General features: G+C 43.7%; 1 protein-coding gene across 26 annotated transcripts in view; it reads right to left on the bottom strand.

The window, feature by feature from the left end:
- Positions 1-118: 118 nt before the first annotated feature.
- The window catches only part of zmp:0000001200 (dedicator of cytokinesis protein 9), a 78,754-nt gene continuing 58,902 nt past the window's right edge, over positions 119-19,970 (bottom strand). For 3 of the 26 annotated variants that reach the window (XM_034286925.1, XM_034286921.1, XM_034286926.1), the window contains exons 22-56: positions 19,736-19,819; positions 19,527-19,616; positions 18,493-18,608; positions 18,266-18,335; positions 18,049-18,174; positions 17,869-17,940; positions 16,973-17,119; positions 16,714-16,797; positions 16,499-16,610; positions 16,083-16,124; positions 14,896-15,074; positions 14,683-14,799; positions 14,477-14,591; positions 14,231-14,364; positions 12,174-12,288; positions 11,528-11,594; positions 11,155-11,202; positions 9,835-9,974; positions 8,822-8,937; positions 8,356-8,493; positions 8,080-8,262; positions 7,853-7,966; positions 7,200-7,415; positions 6,849-6,999; positions 6,334-6,440; positions 5,698-5,820; positions 5,499-5,612; positions 5,093-5,098; positions 4,575-4,604; positions 3,769-3,915; positions 3,427-3,637; positions 2,215-2,405; positions 1,984-2,084; positions 1,727-1,865; positions 119-1,397 (exon numbers count right to left, since the gene is read on the bottom strand). In XM_034286925.1, the coding sequence (XP_034142816.1) occupies positions 1,272-1,397; positions 1,727-1,865; positions 1,984-2,084; positions 2,215-2,405; positions 3,427-3,637; positions 3,769-3,915; positions 4,575-4,604; positions 5,093-5,098; positions 5,499-5,612; positions 5,698-5,820; positions 6,334-6,440; positions 6,849-6,999; positions 7,200-7,415; positions 7,853-7,966; positions 8,080-8,262; positions 8,356-8,493; positions 8,822-8,937; positions 9,835-9,974; positions 11,155-11,202; positions 11,528-11,594; positions 12,174-12,288; positions 14,231-14,364; positions 14,477-14,591; positions 14,683-14,799; positions 14,896-15,074; positions 16,083-16,124; positions 16,499-16,610; positions 16,714-16,797; positions 16,973-17,119; positions 17,869-17,940; positions 18,049-18,174; positions 18,266-18,335; positions 18,493-18,608; positions 19,527-19,616; positions 19,736-19,819 (4,071 nt within the window). In that variant the 3' untranslated portion in view covers positions 119-1,271. Of the gene's footprint in view, positions 1,398-1,511; positions 1,520-1,726; positions 1,866-1,983; positions 2,085-2,214; positions 2,406-3,426; positions 3,638-3,768; positions 3,916-4,574; positions 4,605-5,092; positions 5,099-5,498; positions 5,613-5,697; positions 5,821-6,333; positions 6,441-6,848; positions 7,000-7,199; positions 7,416-7,852; positions 7,967-8,079; positions 8,263-8,355; positions 8,494-8,821; positions 8,938-9,387; positions 9,432-9,834; positions 9,975-11,154; positions 11,203-11,527; positions 11,595-12,173; positions 12,289-14,230; positions 14,365-14,476; positions 14,592-14,682; positions 14,800-14,895; positions 15,075-16,082; positions 16,125-16,498; positions 16,611-16,713; positions 16,798-16,972; positions 17,120-17,868; positions 17,941-18,048; positions 18,175-18,265; positions 18,336-18,492; positions 18,609-19,526; positions 19,617-19,735; positions 19,820-19,970 lie in introns of all 26 variants that reach the window. The other 23 variants (XM_010894912.5, XM_010894911.3, XM_010894913.5 and 20 more) reach the window with 21 other exon arrangements.

Here is a 19,970-nt window from a genome sequence, read left to right as displayed (position 1 = left end):
GAAAGGTGAGAGTCTAAATAAGAACATCACGAGCTAATAATTACTTACACTGTATCATAATTCCATACCTACAGTCAACAAGCCTCTCTTAACAATCAAAAAGCTTCACAAGTTGAAGTGCAGAGAATGAGTGAATTTTATTTAAAGGAAAAGCATTAGGGAACATTTCTGTTTACAGCAGAACAGTGACTTTCTGTTAAATAAAAATAAAAACCCATTGCATCCCAAATATAAAATGATTTCTTTAACATTTTAATGAACACTAAAATGGTAAAATAACTTCCACGGTAGGCCTCGTCTCTGGATCCACACCCCATTGCTTTGGCAAGAAGGTTGAACATCTTTACACACAACTGGATCTAATACAGCAAGAGATACCTTGCAAGAGACAAATATTGCACTCCATTTTTAAATACAAGAAAAAACAACTTGGAATATACTCATATGCAATGGCTTTAAATATTTTTTTAAATGACCATTCTAAGACATTTAAGTGATTGAGGTTAAATGCTAACATTTTCATAGGAGGCTCTTTTTCCGATAATTTGCAGCTTTGTAGAAATATAACAAGTGTTCGTGTGCATGTACAGAGAGATGAATGCCAATGTATGCAGCATATACAGTTCGACATCAATACAGACTTATCCAAGTTGAATACTGTACATAAAAAAAAAATCCCTTAAAGAGTTCAGAGCAGAAGACAAATTATCAAAACAAACTAATAAAAATGAAAGACTGTAGGCTGAGGGTGACATCACATGCAAATTTTTGTCTCTTCAAGGAACCCTAAAGAGACGTCTCCACAGGAAACACTACCAGTGATGTCATATTCATCATGGAACACCAACAGTTCAATGCGGGGCCCCTCAGTCAGTCCAGGTTGAAGGTTACCCCATTCGGGCCAGGGCGGAGGGTACACCAGTCCCCCTCATACTATGTCTGTAACCTCTTCACGTTGGCCCGCTCCCCTCACTGCTCACGTGGCACTCCTTTAGTTTAGCTAAATTCATCCTAATGTATGAATGTCCCAGGTCCCATCCCTCCCAGAGTGTCTGGACTGTATAGAACAGTAAAACAACTTTGTCATTTGTCCTGGCCCATGGCACAAGACAGAGGGGGTGTGAAAGAAGGTTTCAAGGTCAAGGATATTGTCTCAGTTTAGCCAAACGTGATAAGGGGAGCAGAGAAGCAGGAACGTGGCTCATGGCAGCGCCTGGTTGATGTGCACATTCTGAGTGTTGAGGTCAGGGGTCAGCCAATCCCGGCGGGTCTCAAACCACGGAGGAGGAGCTGGGCATGCCCGAGATGGTGGCACCGCTAGGCGTACCACTGATGGCGTTGAAGATGTGAAGGGAGTCTGGAAGAACGCTTTTCATGCCATCTTCCACAGGACAGATCTAGGTGGGAGGGGAGGGAGCATGAAACCTTAAGGCGATACTAAAGGATAGATGGCCTATTTAAGACAATAAGGAATAAATCACACAAAACAAGCCATGCCAAGTAGGTTTTACCATCCAATCTGCTCATGTCAGCACAAAGGAAAAACAGAGGGGTAAAGGGGTTAAAGGCCGCAAAATACTAGGCTATGACATTCCAAAGCCTTAAAATAACAGTTAATTCCATAACAACGCTCCAAATAAATGTCATGGAACAAACACCACATCTCATTCCAAAATGTAAGTCGTAAAGAAACGACATGTTATGCTAGGTGGTAGCTTGTGCTTACCGGCTCATGCATGATGGCGGACAGCTCTTTGGCCAGGTCTCTGTAATTGGCCTTCATCTCGTCATGATACTCTTGCTGGTCCTCTTTGATCAGCCGCTCATTGATGCCCAGGCCATGGCCACACGCCTCCACAAACTGCCTGCTCGCAGAAGGCCAGTGTCACGGGTAACGCAATGAAGAAACTGTTCTTCAGTAACAATTTAGTGGTGCAGAGATAAGCTGTGCAGCTTGGGAATGTGTGTAAATCTGAGACTCACCTGAAGACCTCCTTAAGTTGTTTGACCTTGTTGTCAGGATATTTCTTGGTGCTAGCATCATCCAGGAAAGCTCTGGCATATGCAAGGGGACCTGCGTTTACCTGAAGATTAAGTCAAGGATTATATTTAATTACTATAAAGCAACCATATGTTGAATGAAACAATTTGTGGGGACACAGGATGTGGTTGGTGAGGACACAGGGTGTGGTTGGTGAGGACACAAGGGCACACCTGAACACTGATGCTGCCCTGTAGTTTGAGTTGCAGGCGGATCATGTCGACCTCATTTGTAGAAACCAGCTGTCTCAGTTCAGCCACCTTCTTGCTCATCTCATCTATGGCCACCTCAATGGGGTTTAGGTCTGTGTGGTGCTGGTACATCACAGCTATACGCTTTTTCACGTACGGAAAACAGTGGGTTGCTATGAGAGAGAGAGAGAGAGAGAGAGAGAGAGAGAGAGAGAGAGAGACTGGATACATCACAGTGCCCTCAACAATTTAGTTGACATTTGAATTTTAGTCTCTTGGCAGTTTGTGAGCAGAAAAACAGATTTTTGTTTTTTTAGTCGCTGACTCTGGGATTTAATCTAGCAACCATTTGTTAATGGGCAGATGCTAATAATACTTTCAATTTGCTGCATCTTCACCAATATCATGTGCGTTTCGTAAAAAAAAAAAATGTTCCAAGCGGTTTTATAGCGGTTTTACCTTCACCTTTACTGAAGATATATGAGATAACGCAGTTGTAACTTAGATAATTCAGATAGAACATAGCATGGTTGTACTTTGGAATCTTTCCTATTATAAAACGATAAAACACAAACAATTAGGGATCTTTTTGTCATCCTGACTGGCTTGAAGTGCTGACATCCTCAGAACCTAATCGGATCCATCTACAATCACACAGGACCCTTTCTGCTGAGCATCGCGTCAGGCAGAGACCCAGGTTGTTATGGCCTCTCGTATATCTCGGTAGAAAATGGTGCTAGGAACACCAGGGCTGTGGGTTCGATTTCCACTGGGAGCGAGCATGAAAACAAAATATGAAAACGTATGCCCTCGAAAAAACGTAATAACAAAAGTGTCAATATATAGGTGGAGTGCGTCTTTCTGTGCGGATCTGCCTCTTACTCATGCCTGCTCCACCACACAATCCCATCGACTCTACCAGTCTGTAGACTGCCTCGGTGCACTCTGCTCGTCGCACGGGAAGTGCTCCAGAAGGGGTACGTGCGAATGCGCACTATTCACGTCTCAAGAGTGATACGGAACGTGTCTGAAATGTGCTTTTGAGAGTGATGAGTCATCCTGAGGTGTGTCGCACCGCACCGGTCATATCTCCTCGGCCTCGTCAGCTACCTTAAAACGACCTTTAACATCTGCAAGCTTCCAATCAAGAGTAGTCTAGGCCGCGTGGTTGTCGACGTGAAGAGGACCACCTACTGGTTAGGATGGTCCTGCGTTTGCACTGCTCCTCCACGCCGCCCTGCTTCTTCCCAGACACCGTGAAGGGCATCTCAAAGACAAAGCGCCGGATGTTGTGGCTCTTCTCAAAGTCGGTCTTCCTGTCCACCAGCTCCTTCTCTTCCAGGAACGGAGTGACATGGGTCACCTGGATGTAGGCATACTTTGAGTCCAGATCTTTAGGGTTGATCTGTTGAAGATGAATTAACATCAAGGGACCAATCAGAACACAGAGCATGAGTGACCAGTAATAGAGATGACCAATCAACCCATTGAAAACACGAAAAAATGTCAGACGTCTAGATTAATTATGTCTTTTACCCTCCCAGAGTCTTGAATCATCTTGACATTCTCAGCGCCAAACTTGTCAGAATAGAGCTTGAGTAGCCTCTGAGATATCTCCGAAAGTGGGGTGAATTTGGGCTCTTTGTAGATGTACTCCTTTCCATCTTCATCCTCAAAGAAACCCTAGGAGGAAACCGCAAGCACACACTAGGTTTACACACTAAGTTTACAAACTAAGTTTACACACTAAGTTTACAAACTAAGGTTACAATGTATAGAACAAAGTAAAAAAAATAAAAATAAGAACCCAAATGTGAAGTTATTCATGTAAAAACAACATTCAAACCAGAATGATGATTTCAAACATCTGAGCATAACAACACACAATGAGTGAGTGAGGAGTTATGTTGTGTTGACTTTCCACTTTTCGGTGGAAATGTGATGAGGGAAAACACTAATGCAATTCTGAACCTGAAACATATTGCCAAATTCCTTATCCTTGGATCTGTTACAGTCGAAACACAAAGAAACAAGAGAACTGGTCTAGAATAAGTACTACAGGACTAATTGAAGGACAAATGCAGACAAAGCATTCATACTTTGAAACATTCTAAAAAGTTCCTCAAATGTGTAGATGGAATCCTCCCATTGAAACTTGACTAATGTGACATCTTGTTGTCAGGGTAACTAAGTCAGGCAGCAGAAGAGTCCTGAATTGGATGATCTAGGAGGGAATGGAGTGAAGCCAGTAATACCACTGACTGCACTAATAAGGACACTTCACAAGCCATAAGCTCTAGTGCAGTCAATTTACGACATTATTCACGTTCTTATTCATTTACCTCAGTCTCAGAGTCAGTAAACTGGTACTGCTACGGAGTTGTAGGTAGAGCAACAGGAAACAGAATCATAGTTATTCCAACACTACCCAGACTACAACTACAGCAGATCAGTGTTCACACTGTAACACTCCATACAGAACTAGCACCAAGACGGAACATGGTTCTGTCAGATGGAACATGGTTCTATCAAGGGGGTCCACTTCAACTTAGCAAATTGTCAAAGCAACTACTACGAAAAAGAAAAGTTACCACACTGAAAGACAAAGAACCATGTGTAGGAAGTCTTTACATCTATAAATGGAAGCAAAGAAGGAAATTCTGTGTATTACATTAAATCAGCAACATGCTATGCTGTTGTGAAAAACAGAATCAAAAGTTGGAAGGTGGTGGTGGGTTAATGTTACTGCTAAAAGCTTTAAACGGCACACTACGGCTGATGTAATGGATTACAGAAGCAGCACACCACACATGGATGTAGGCCACTTGAGAATGCTAGCAGAGCCTACTGAATAACTTACCGCTGCCTTTAAAGAGGATAAAAAGCAGAACAAAAGGATTAGAATGGATAACAAATCGTCATGGGCGTGGTTGTGCTTTTATCAATCAAAAAACCTTAGCTGCTCCAATGCTAAAATCAAGATTGATTTGTTTTAGAAAGTCCAACTGAAGATTTGCTCCAATTTGTTCCACCATTTGTGCCTTTGATTTGGGTTACATTTGCATTTTAACCATTTAACTTAGGCTCTAGTACAGAGTAACACACATATTATTCATTGCATAATTTAAATGCTTGTAGTCATTTACAATTTTATATATTTTTTATTACAGGGTGGATCAATGGTATCATGGTATCTCCACTGCAATGTGTTTGTGGTTCTGACAGCCTACCACTGGATCTCAACCGGATCTCAAGCACTAGCTCACCTGGCCAAAGAAAGCCACTCTGAAGAATGTTCCCAGCAACCTCTTGCCCGTGTGCATGACCTCTGTCACTTTGCTGTAGGCGCGATGGAGGGTGTCATACAGGTGAGCCAGTTTCTGTGAAATAAAAAAATTATAAAAAACACAAATACACTGCTAAGTGTCAGCAACTTTTGTCCATATTTTAGGTCTGCTGCTGTACCTCGAAGTCCCTACGCTTCTCATAGATTGGGATGATGAGTTTGTAGACGTCCGAGATGAGCTCATAGCGCTCAGCCTTCCACAGGCCATCAGCGCACTCCTCCAGGAGCTCCATCAGGACATCCTGTACGAGAGAGAAGCCACAATTTCATACCGACTGTGGACAACATGCAGGGGTCTCATTTCAAAACTTTCATCAACATTAGTGCATAGAACATTTTCTGGAGTATGATGGCGCTATTGTCCTTTATGTCACACAACCCAACATTAAGGGCTTCCTGGTGTGGTGAACAGGAAATGGGAAGCATATTGGTTCCTTGTTGCCTTTCAATGGCTATTGAAAGGCTAACCTGTGCAATGTCGATAAGCTATACCATGCCATTTCAGAGAATAAATTATTTAGAAATTCAAGTTGTTTGATAGTGTAGAACGTGGTCCATTTATTCATAACATTTAAACAAGGTGAAAACTCCACAATTTAGCTCCATGTTTGAAGGGGACGAGATTTAACTGAGCATATAAAAGAAGCTTTGAGTTGTGAAGCCCCCGCCCCCCTCAAAAAAAAGGACACTCAAACGAGTACCACAGCTCCTTGGCTGACCTAGCGGCAGAGAGCAACCAGCAGATAGTGTCTCACCTCGTTGAAATGGACATCCTGCATACCCACGTCCTCCATCATAGACACTTCCTCGTCAATATTAGGAGTGACAACACGGAAGGCGGAGCAGCCCTGCTTGAACATGCCTACGACCGTTAAGGAGATGGGAACAGTTAACAGACCAAACAGACCGAGGCTTTCTTAGTTCCATGGCTTGTTTTACCGGTTATACATGTGGTGGGGAAATAGTAGTTCACTCAGAAGATTCACTGGAACAAACAGGCGAAAGATCAATGTTTGTTGTCAGGGACCATAACAATGGTGTATACTTGCTTTCACAGAACTAATTCTACCCGTGGTGTTTAAAAACAGTCTGTGCACAACATGTGCGAAACAAGAACAAAGACTGACGGGCTAATTTAGCAAATCTGAGGCTGTATGTATCAAGATTCTCAGCGCGCTGAATGACGATCCGTTTTGTGTTATAGATCACACTACTACCACTGACAAACTAATGACTAGCTATCGTTTCATTAACGTTACATTGCGCTGACCATTCAACAACCCTTTCTGAAGTGCTCCTGCCTCCAAAATAGAAAGTGGCACCGTGGAATCAGCAACATCTCTGCCACTGACGGCACACGCACCTTTTCTCCGAAGGTACTCGGCCACGAGCGCGGCCACATGCACGTAACACATGGCTGCCTGTGAACAACAGAGAAAAATCACAGACACCTCAGGACATTGACGTTACCAGATCTGAACTCATCACCTCATCACAACCCATGCAGACATTCAACCACAAACAAGCCCCCGAATTACTCCACCTTCCTTAACCTTCCAAAACACCAATGGGTCTACTTGTATTTCTGTATGTTCGGCCCATACTCCAGACTGATACAGACCTCAGACAGGTCCCCGTTCTTCACGTGGATCCGGGCCATGCTGTCCAACCAGGTCTTGCGTAGCTCGGGTGTGGAGGCGTATGACTTGGCCAGGCTGTACTGCAGGTCCACCAGCATCTCTGGGTCCCTCTCATGCTCCTTCATCTGAGCTGTGGCCATTAACACTGTCCGGATCCGCTTGGTCAGGTCCTTCACATCTGACGGAAACGCTGTGTTCTGTCCAGTAGAATGCAGCAGATCATTTAAGTGGTCCAAATTTGACTGTCCTGTGTTTCAAATGATGTGCTCAATTGAGAGGTAACCTCTGGATTTTGGCCTTTTGCCTAACTCCGCAGATTCAGATGGACTTGTGGACAACAGTTTTATGTATCTGCACGCATAAATGGCTCACAAGTGCTAGTACAGTTGACAATTGTACAACTGTACCGTATCTGCTAACATAAAAGTGCACACTGTGAACATGCAGTCATTGCGCTTACTTGAATTAGCATTGGGTTACTAACCTAACTCCATCTTCCTTCAAACCGGGCATGGAAAAGGTATCCATGAGGTAATTTCATTCTGGGGCAAAGGCCTCACTGACAAAACCTGAAGTATCCCTCTAAAGACCAAGCAATATGACATGGGGTTTCAATGGGAATATAACCTCTGACCTTGATGGTCTTGTCACTGTTGGCACAGTTGTTGATGATGGACAGGGACTGCTGGAAACGTGTCCCTCCGATGCCGATGACGTCGGCGATCAGCTGACTGACCGCGATCACCACCTGGGTCCAGTGGCAGGAGACACACATGGTAATAACCGTCAACCAAACCCACCTTCCAGGGAGATTCTGAGGACTAACATATGAGCGTGACAAGGGGAAACCCTCTCTATTACCTGTAAGTGAGTGCGAACGAAGGACTTGCGTCCCGTGTAGTCGAAGTTACTCTTCATGAGGAAGTAGAGCAGGTGGGCGGCGTCGCTGCGGATGGAGCTCAGCTTTGAGTTGCAGCATTTCAGGATCTCATAGCAGAACGAGGCACACATGTCCGCACGACCCTCAAAAAACGTACAGGGGAACTGAAAAAACACACCGGTGGTGGCAATTAGACCCCCAGCACATGTAGGAGAGGGACATTTTGGCGAAGAGTTAAGAACCAATGGCTTCTTTACTTTGTAGATGAAAGTTCGCAGCGAGGTGAAAACCTGCTTCAGGGCCGTCTCTGATTGGTTGATCTGCAGGAAGCAGAGGTGCACCTCAAACACCTTCTTCATTAGCGGGTTGTGCCCATGGTCATAACAGAGCTGGGTCTGAGGACATACAAGGACAGACAGTAAGCACCTTCATAAGTCAGGGAAAAAAAACAGGTAAACTTTTTCAAATACATTTCGGTAGACAAGAAGGCCATGTTTTTTGTCAGTGATTGGTAAGGCACAGCTGAATTGAGAGTTTAGTTTATTAAATTAAAATCATACTTTACGATATTTTGTATGTTTTCAAAACATTTATGTTTTATTGGATGGAGACTGACTGAGGAGATATTTTGCTTGACCGCGACGACCCGTATAACCAATAATGACACAACGCTGTGGTTACTTTATAAAAGCTAAGGGCTGTTCGTTCTGGTCGGGAGTGTACCTTGAATCCCATAATGAAGATGCTGAGGGTGTCCAGCACAGTCAGGCAAACTTCAGTGGCGATGTTGGCCTCCAGGACCGACTGGTTCAACACGTCAGCATCCGAGTGACTATAGGCTGCAGGGGACAAACCACACATGCTGTAGTTCTTTCAAATCACAGACCACCTGTCTGCCCCTTCTGTCGCACCCTAATCCCCCGTACAGTGGCCTACTTTTGACCAGGGCCATAGGGCTCTATTCAATGGCAGGGAACTATACAGGGAATAGGATGCCATTTGGAACACAAGCTCTGAGTCAGCGGTTGTGATTAATCAGTTGAATACAGTCAGAGAGTAATCATTAGAATGAATGAAACCATTTAAAAGGAAATAATGTTTAATCGAGCTCAGCGGTATGGATATAATGAAATGAACTAGAAAGGGAACAGAAATGAAGCATCCAGAGGGATGAGGGTTTTAAAGGGCTCATTCTCAGCTAACATGGCATGCTCTTAATTCCACCAAATGAACACAGCTGATAATAAATAGTCTGCAAGCTGCCTGCTTTTCACCTGATACATTCTTACCATGGTCTACAGATATTCCAAGAACACTTGAAATCTTTCTTACACTGAAAACACAAAGAAATTCACTTCATTAAAGGGAATGAGGCAACAGACTTACCGTCTACTATGGAGCTGAACCTTTTTTTTGTTTTGTTGTGAAGTGTAACCTTACACAGTGTAATGTTACACAGTTGCACTTGGCCTCAAATAAATAGCATTGCTTTGACACATATCCGGTGACAAGTGACCCGGGGGGGGGGGTCCCTCAAGGATAAAACCCTTCCATTTTTGAACACCAAAAACTACGACTTCCACGGAGAAACCCACGAAGGTCTCTGGAATCGGTTGACTTTAGACTTGGGTTTGGGCACACATGACGCTAACGAAGAGGATGACGACAATGACAAAGAGCATGAGGTGGCTGGCGGTTGAGGAGCGAGAGAGCCTTGGATGTTCAGGGGCACTTACTGTGGTTAAATGTGTATGAGTTATCCAGGCTGCTGAGCTGCTGTAAGCGGGCATGCATCATTCCCGCCCTGTTACGGGACACAGGCAGAGTCTGAGACTTCCGCTCATGTGGTGCTATGGGTCCCACCCCTTCCTGGTTCCTGATGAGGAAACAGGACAGTGTTAGACCAGTGGCCCACTACCAGCCAGGCCTGGGTTAGTCAAGCAGGTTAGAATGGATATCACACAAACCTTACTGTTCTACTGATTTCAAAATTTAAGGAAATACTGCATAGCATGGTAGCCAGATACGTTTTGGTTTCAACTAGTAAGTTATTTACTGATCATTTTCGTAATCGTCAGCTGACTGCCAGGCTAAGCTCGTCTCCAGACTTTTGTGCATTTGGGTGGACGTGTCTGTAAACAAGATTTAACTTGGGCTAAAGTGCTTGTTGAAATTGGGCTAAAGTGCACCCGTAAGCGTGTTTACCCAAATTAATTAATAGTCTGTTTTCTTACAGTCTTAATTCCGTGTTGATAAGTAAAGCTTAAAAGTTGAGGCTATCAGGTGAAACGGGATTTACATGCATTCTACCAGACATTGCTACACCAACATTACAGCAGTTAGCAGCAGCAAAAGCCAATGCATGCACATGAAAATGAGAGAGACAAAATACACATGAAAGCTCAGAATAAAGTTGTGTGGCGGTAATACTCCAAATAAAGAGACGTTCAATCAGAGAACAGAAGACATGCTTTTAGTATAATAGAGTTTCCACCTCTTGTCTTACCCAAGTAGGAGGGGGTGGGAGCCATGTTTTAAAAAAAACTATATTAATCTTGCCAGCAGTTAAATGAATAGAAGAACAGAGAGAGTGTTGTTGGGTTAGAGAGAGTAGAATGTGTGCCAGAGTCCAAAGACAAATATGAGCGTACTGTTTGGTGGTGCTTATAGTGTGTTTATACTGTATGTTATAGTGTTCCAGAGCTTTTCATTTAAACACAAAGTGTTAATAATCCTGACCAAACCAAACCACAGATAAGTACTGTTTCAGATCTATCACTAGAGATATCAGTCACTGATTGTCATTTACATTATCCCAGGTGTTCCCAGAAAAACAATATCCATTCTTACGCCTTAAAATATTACACAAAGATATCAAACACAATGCAGTGTTTAATGAACCTGAAATGGCTTGGCCAACATTCACACGTACATCAACATTTGCAGCACAATGTTATCAACAATACTGTAATACAACAAACAATTGGTCTTATCTACAGATTTTCCATAAAAGCTCCATACTCCTACTAATTCAACCATTCTGACAACAACATTACCTTGCGATGTATCTCTTTCCCATGTATCTGAATTGGTGGAGACAAACCCTGGAAAAAAAAACAGGTTGTGAGACCGTCGTTGTCAGTCAATGTGGTTCTTAGAGGATGATGAAGTCAGTTGTTCCTTTAGGGCCCCTGCCTGGGTGAACTTGACGAGAGTCATGTGACCACAGGTAAATTTGACTTCTGTGGAACTATAGATTTAGTTGGTACAGTGAATAAAAAAAGGTTGGATCAAGTACTGGTTCAAGGAACCTACATAGTAAATTTAAGGTTGAGTTTGACTATCTTATGGAACCTATACAGTAATTGGTAAAATGTAGCATCAGGGAAGTAACAATGTGGTCAAGCTGAATGTCAAATAATCGCTTACTCGACAAGTGTGAAGAAGTCCATAAGCTCTGCAGATGAGGCCTTGTTCCAGTATGTGAACAGGGCATCTGAAAGAGGAGTGGATGTTAATGGCTTTGTATCACTTGGCATCCTTTTTGTTCTAGTGTTGTACTTATGATAGTAGCCCCATTGATTCTGGTCAAAAACTGGTTTGTTCTCTCAAAAACTGAGATTTCACAAAATATCCTCTTAGATCACGGAGATTACTACTCATTGATTTAATGTACTGTATATATTGTTATGTGACACTGTGGATTTTACCAAAATGTTCTACAATATAATAAACCTTAAACACAAAAACACACGGGACACATAGTAATCAAAATCTGAGGTGAAAATACTTTGTTTTTAAAATACGAAACCTTTTCAAAACTAGACATCTTAGACCTCAAAATGATAGATGAAATTTGGAAATGCATCAAGGATTTGTGACTCTATTAGAGACAGACTTGCTAAAATAGTTTTGTGAAAATTGCCCAACAATATATGTACTCTACTGTCTTTGAAGACTCAGTTCTTATGAAACTATCAATCAATCAAATCGATACTAAAGGTTGTAGAAAAGATTTCTGACTAAAACCTAAAATAAAGTACATGAGGCGTTGATGATGGAGGCGAGGTCTTACCCTCCGACATGCTCTTGAGGACGTGTAGGAAGCACATGAGCAGGCTCTTAATCTCAGACTGATCCAGCTTATCGCAACGAAGCAGGCTGCTCCCCAGAGTTGAGGCTGGCTGGTTCTAAGGGCCAAGACACACTGATCAGAGATCAGTTGGAGAACACTACAACACACACGCTTGTCCTCAACAGCTCAATTCTATACACAGCATGAAGCCATTGGGAGATGTGTGCTGTCTGTCCAATTACTGTATGTGGTGACTGAAATACATTAGTCGTCAACCTCAACTTAATGTATGGGAGCTGTACGAGTTATTTTACGGCAAGCAAGTTAGGAAAAAGAAGCCGTGAACAAATAAATAAAATGTGAAAATTAATGAGCAAACACTCATTAGAGCAAAACCTTAACACTGATATGATTATGAAATACTTTCTCCAGTCATCATTAGCTTGACTGTCACATCACACCCTCATGAAATGTTATGCATACCATATGTATCACTGTCTTCGTACGGTACCTGTCTGTTCATGTTATGTTTTGTCTGGAAGACTAGCTGCTGCGTTTGGCCACAGCAAAATCGGATCCCAAATTCCTCCTTTACGGGTTAGTGATGAGCCAATGACTCTGATGAGGCAGTATGACCAAACTATTGGAGTCAGTCACCTTGGCCCTTAAAGGCTTTGTATCCGGGTGAGATAGATCAACTCTAGGTGTCGGGCCAAATCACAAAAACTCTCCAAGCCGGGACAGACAGAACGGTGCAGGAACCAACAAAGCAATGTAGTAGTAGCACTAACAGAGTGTGGGTTTGGCAGAACACAGCATCTTCCTCTGCCAGCGGTGAGTTAGTCTAGACCAGAACTCCTAACTATGGACGACCTCATGGAAACAATGAAGCCACGTCTTTGCTTCGGGGTGCTGAAAGAAACAGCTGCTGCTAAACTTAGCTGCCCCAAATAAGTCTGAGAAGTGAACTGATTAAGGAAGGCCATGATTTGTGTTAACTCTTTATAAAAGAGATGTAGAATTGGCAGTAGCTCAAATGGTTTTTGAATAATGTCTTCAATTTAAGCAGATATTACTTATTCATGTATTTCTTTCCCTTTCTGTCTGTGTATTTCGGCCTTCAGTATCATTTATAAAGAAAACTGAACAAAAATAGTCAAGAGCAAACCGTCACAAAGAGAATGAAGAGTCTCTCTTAAAGACCGAGTTAAGAGTCACACAACACAGATGATAGAGATGTGAAAGGGAGGTGCTCCAGAAGGATGCATGCTCCAGAGGTGTCTCTGCTACAGAAGACCACATGAAGACCTACACTATTTGTACTTCATGTCACCAGAGATGACCTTGCGTGTCATCGTCCCGGCAAAGAAAGGAGCTCAGCAAAGACAAAAACACACCCCCCCCCCCCCGGATGGGACACTCCTGACAGGAAGAGGAAGAGACGGGGTAGGTGGAGGTGTATTGTCAATCAGTACTTGGAGTGGAGTGGTGGCGTGATGTGGGACATGATGCCCTGAGACACTGGGGACACTGAGCAGGGAAAAGTCCATGGTGGCGCGTTTGGAGTGGCCTGACAGCGCCGAGTCCTCGGGCTCGGAAAACAAGCGCAGCACGTAGGCAGAGTGTCTCCGCCTGAAATTCTCTTTCTCCTGGCAGCGGGGGGTGGAGGAATCAACGGTACAGGGAGAATTAACAGGTGAGGAACCACCTACCTGTCACCGGAATATAACACATGCTCCACCTCTCCTGTCTGTCTGACAGCTACATACAATGATGCACGAAACATAATCAACCTGATCTGAGGCCGAAATCTGGCCCAGTGCAAAGGGTAATCCCCTGCCGAAACATCTGTGTTCTAAACAGACCGATGGACACCACATCCCTTTAGGTCATTACGACCAGTCTGTTGGTCAAACAGATCTCAGCTTGCATTTATTTGACGAGAGACAATACTACCACTATACTACCACTACTAGAAATCATCATCATCATCATCATCATCACCTCTAAATAAGACTCCAATACAGTGGCCTAGGTTAGATTTACTTGATCGCTACCTTCTCCAGAGAGTTGGGCTTGTCGATGCTCTTCTCAGGAAGGCTGTTTCCAGAGTCTGTGCTGATTAAAGATCCCCGGGAGTCAGCATGGCGGACAGAGTTAATATTGGGGGTGGAGGACGCGTGGGGGGAGGCTGGAACACAAGAGACACGAGCGCGGTTAAAACAACCAACTCGGCGTGTCCCTCTGTGGCCAGGTGAGGTAACGTGTTAGAATGTCGTTGCCGAGAGCAGAGCGAATCTCACCAGTGCCAGAGATGACTCCGAACACGTCCTTGTGTAAACTGTTGTCTAACAAAGTACTGGACCTGGGGGGTGTCATTATCATGGAGTTACCAACGAGTGGGTCATCTCTCCCATTCTAAAAAGGAAATTAACCGTTAGTACAGTCAAGCGTTTACAGGTGGGTTTTTGAATTGCGGCGGTTGTCAGCCACCAGGTGGCAGTCTTACATTGTTAGAGTGGTTGATGGGGAATGGGGACACTTCCTTCACATTGAGCCTATGGACGTTCTCCTGTAGCAGACCAAACAGGGGCAGATAGAGGGTGGCCAGCCGAGCCTGCTGGCTCTGGAATAGAGATTGTATGATTAAATCCACTTCATTGTGCCTCGTCAGAATTGTCTAGGTGTCTCCAGAGCAAAGGGACAGGGAGGATCGACTAACCTTGGATGTGTAGCGGTCATCAAAGGTATGCTTGACCATCAGGTTCTTGAGCACGTGGATGGATATCTGCCGGATCTCCCGGAACTCCTGCAAGGCTGCGCCCACTTCCCGCAGCAGCAGTCCAACCAGGAAGTGGTTTTTACAGAAGTCATCTGTTAGCGAGTAGTCCAACTGAAGATCTGGGAGGAAGGCAAACAGGGGACGAGGCTTAAAGGTTTGGGACGTTTTGCAACTATCTGCTAAGATATAAAAGAACCTCACACCATAATCTCTGAGCTAATGATTGGAGACAACGTCTGACTTTAAACAGTCTGGTTCAGTCTGAATGATGATGAAAACGTTATTACTAATGGAGGTTGAAATCAGGTCGCCAAAACTACAACGCTGAGAAATGTTTCAACCAAGTATTCAAAGAAACCCTCAGAGAAACAACCATTAGCGCGCTGCAAATCTACAGAGCACAGTGGATTACTACATCATTTTCATTTCATGTACATAATAATTGATTAAAGAATGAAAAGGATTACCATCTTAAATATTACAGGACAAAATCAGTTGTACAACCCAGTTATTACCAGTCAAAATGTACAGGGGTCAGGTACCAGGCAGTGAATAAACAGATTCAGTTAGTAAGCAAGGCGGTTGATATGGGTTAACAATTGACAAAAACATATAGCTTTACAGAAATTCTAATGAAATCACAACTGAAGCGACACATAATGTGTACTGAAATGGAGGTTATAAATGTCCACTGTTTTTTTTTTTTCTTCATACAACTTGTAATTAGTTTACATGCAAATTCAAACACCTGTGCAGCCTGACTTTAAATGGGGGAAAAAAGAGAAAGGAAAACATCTGACTGAAAATATCTGAGTCGCACAATCCAAACCTTAGCCAAGCCTGCTAAACACCATAGTAAATTAACAATGCTTGCGTCATAAAATTATATAAAGCTCCACACACGCGCACACCTTCTCACACGCACATGGGCAATTTAGAGTTTATGTGTATGAAGGTAAATCATAAATACTAAAGAATTAGTCATGATCGTATGCAATGGTGCTTTTGAGTCGCTGATTGACTTCAGCTGATCAATTAGATTATTTGGCCCATGTAACCATAACTGAAAGGTTGGATCAATGTCTTATTTTCTGACAGGACACACAAGCAGCACTCCGTGCACCTACCTACAGGAGTATCGTATGACTCCATGTTGGGAGAAAGTAAAGCTAATTGGCAAAAGAGAGAAGAGGAACACAAAGCGGAAACACACAAATGAGCTCTATTCAAAACAAAGACACCTGGAATAGAGAGATAACATTAGAACAGAATATATTCTAGTACTTTTTAGGACATTCGGGTGACTCTGGCCTATCAAAACATAGACAGTGCAGGTACTGTAATTGAGTTTGATGACATTCTACTGGAGAGGCAATGTCTTCCACTATCTGCCAAAACACGTTGCACATTAAAATAGACAGAAGCCTTCAACTTTAGCGGACAGCGTTCCGCAGTTTTCTACTGTAAAAATAGTTCAGTTCAAAAGAAACTCCTCATAAGACCAGTACATTTTACTTTCTCCAAAGGATAGAAATGTGCCCACCTTGGAATCTCTGTATTCTCCCTTTTCCAAAAGGCATTGGTAGATTCAAGGGGATGTAGTGCTCGTGGTTGCATACGACACGCAGAAACTCAAACTTGAACTCAAACAAAGTCTGAAAACATGATGGCGGCAACACATGTTTACTAAGATATGGTAGATGAAACATCAACACATTCCAATTACTTCCTCATAATCATTACTGTTATGATGACTACCTTGGGGTCCCCGGGCATAAAACAATGGATGTAGTTGTTGATCTGTTTGAAGACAAAGCCTCTGTCCATTAAGGTGAAACATCTCTGTGGACACAGAGAGGACATTTGATTTGACCAGAGAACAGATCAGTAGAGAACCAAACAATATTCATCATGTTTTTAACCTCTGTTTAAAATTAATAATATATTGGTATGACTCGGGGAAAAAACTATGAGAACTAAATGTGCCATCTAGCCAATGAAATGGCACACAACTGACCTTGATGAAGACTGCCAGGCTGTGGTTGGCGTTCCGGGCTGCGTCCAGGTTGTCTTTGTACTTCTGGGTGATGTGGGGCATCATCATGTTGACCAGTGTCTCCACAGTGTGGTGAAAGCCAGCAGAGAAACGCTGGTTCCTAGACAGCTGAGAAACACATTTAAACACTTAAACACTTTTTCGGTCAGAATTCTTAAAATCAGAGTTGTTTGTAGGGACAGAGGGGTTAATGGGTTGTTCAGGTTAGAGATGCTCTTATGGCCAACGATGTTGTGTTCTAAAGGTCTGAGGCTAAATATGGTCAGAGGTGTTCTAACTGTAAAAGGATAAATACGTCAGAGTTGCTTGTTGTTTTAATGGTCATAACTGTCACTGTCAGAGCTATAACTTTCTAATAGATCTTTTATTGAATTTAGGGATAGAATTACAGAAGCGCCCACAGGACAACATGTGAAAGTAATACAAAGCAATTTCACTTTGACCACACTTCCAACAACACATTTGGGTTGTGTTTCTGAGCCCGCCACAGCCTCTCCCAGAGAGACCATCCCAGAGAGACCATCCCAGGGAGCAGCCACAGGATCACAGGCTGGGGGGGACCCCTTAATGGAGGCTCAGTTTCCTCTGTTTAGTGACGGACACCCCTGAGAGACACCGTTTGGTTTCTACAGCAACGGTCTGATTACACAGGGACGTGCCAGGGAGGAAAGTCGCTCCTATGGTTGGTTAGGGGAGAGTGCTGTGGACAGCACTGAGGCAGGGGTTAGTTACAAGACATGGCTGGGCTTCATTCTGCGGTAGGACTGTGGCGGCCCACAAGGATACCCCCATTAGTGGCTGCAACCGATAAAAAAAAAGAAATGATCTTGTTTAGTCAAGTGTCTAGTAACACTTACCTTGACTTTACCACTCTCAATCAAGTACTGGGCCATGGACTTCACTAAGGCTTCGAAGAAATACCAGGAGTACTATAACACAGAAGTACAACATTTTCTTCAGAAGTACAAAGGCAAACGTGATGTAAAAGGCCCAGATAAAGACTTTGACAGAAATCCTGTACTCTCACTATTCACTACCTTTAGCAGCTTGTTGCTGGTGAGGAAGTCTGTTGAAGGCTTTAGAATTGCAGTCATGGCTTTGGCCAGCTCCTCGTGCACTGTTCTCGCGGTCGCGGATGTGTACGGCTCGGTCTTAAACACATACTGAGCCAGGCAGAGAGAGAAAACTACATCAGCCACCACTACAGAACAGGACACTGCGCCGTGCGCTAACTTGACCACCAACACAGCTCACCTTTACGTACGATCGCAGGTAGTGCTCCAACCCCTCTTCATGGCACTGGGCTACAATGTGAATCATGACTCTGAAAGGTGGAACCAACAGGTTAAAAGTGACATTACCGGTTTTATTTATTTATGACGTCATGCGGTCTATCAATGCGGCACCCTGTTGCAAGGAGGGCCCTGGTCAAGTCAGTGCTCTACATAGGGGATAAGGTGGCATTTGGGAGCCTGGCTGACCTGGTGACGTTGACCGCCACCTCCTCATGGGTGGCACTGGTCAACACGCGAAACAGCTGGTTGAGCGTAGTGGGCAAGAACTTGATCATAACATGACTCTCCATTGCATGAAGACTCTGAGGGGAGAAGAGGGCAGATATTAAAGGGATTTTAGAGTCGTTTGTGTGGTCCAATCAAAATCATGCATTACTAAAGCAGAATTGGCTGGGTTTTCACATTGCCATGTTGCAGGGCTGTTGTTGGAAAAGAAATACCCCGGGCCAGGTAATTGGCGAATCATCTCTCAGCCTGGCAGACAGGGTTAACTGCGTTAACAGCACAGAGTTATGTTAAAACGAAAGTGAAGTAGCGAAGAATAACAGGACACACCTGAAAAAAGCACAGGTTAATCACAGACATATTAACCAGTTCCTGGAGCCAGGCGGAGCAGAGCATCTGTGAACTACTACATACAGGGGTCTAACCCAACCACGGCCCGACAAGTCATTAGGCAACCGGCCAGTGAAAGTCTCTCTGCTACACCTGACCTTGTGTGAACCTCTCACCATTGTGTGGACTGCTGTGGTCATGTTGATGTCCATGGGGGACGGACGGACCACAATGGATGGAGTGCCCGTGGTTCTGAGCTGAGGGTTAGGCTAGCATTGTCCCATCCAGGCCTGCCTAAACAAGCACTCATTTCTAAACATCCTCAGGAAATTAGACATCCTGATGGATAGCAGAGGGAATCATGGGCGACATGTCTCGGAGATAAGAGAGAGAGAGAGAGAGATGGAGCAAGAGTGAGAAAGTGTGAGCGAGAGAAACAAAGAGAGAGACAAGGGATGGGAAAATAACTTCTATCTTAATTGAGCTTGTTGGTGCCCAAGCCACCACTAGGTGTCTCCAGAGTATGGCCAGGCAAGAAAACCCATTTGGATCACTAACTCCTCAACCACAGGACACACTGGCTAACTGCACCACCCTCACATGGGACACAGGTGCCATTTTTCATCCAGCACTCATGACAGAGGGGCCACAGTTTTCCCCTTTACCTTTAGGTACTTGACCAGCTCTCCCCCTGCCACCTGGGCTGCTGGCTCTGTGCTCTGACAGTGGGCAAAGAAATTGTGCAAATGTTGATCCTACAGAAGGAACAAAAGATGTTAAACAAAGAAATCTGTTCAGAAAATGACGATGTCATTAATATGAAAAGATATGCGTAAAGTTCTGTCACTTAACTAATCTGTCAACTGAAACCTACCTGACTGTACACTGTGGACACCAGGTGAGTGGACACTTTAAACAGAGGTTTGCCTCCATCCACCCATTTGATTTCAGGATGCTGCTACAAGACACACAATAACTGTGGTTACCACACTGATAAGGTTTTAGATCGACCCACATTTAAACGGCATTTAACGTACTGTAGGTCCTTCCAATGCAATGCTCGAAAAAGGAGTGAAGCAGAAGATCTGATTGAAACCTTATCTGCAGTC

This window comes from Esox lucius, chromosome 16 (assembly GCF_011004845.1).
Source record: "Esox lucius isolate fEsoLuc1 chromosome 16, fEsoLuc1.pri, whole genome shotgun sequence".
In the NCBI taxonomy this organism is placed as follows: Eukaryota; Metazoa; Chordata; class Actinopteri; order Esociformes; family Esocidae; genus Esox; species Esox lucius.
Note: the sequence above shows the minus strand (reverse complement) of the source record. Positions and strands in the feature narration are given on the sequence as shown.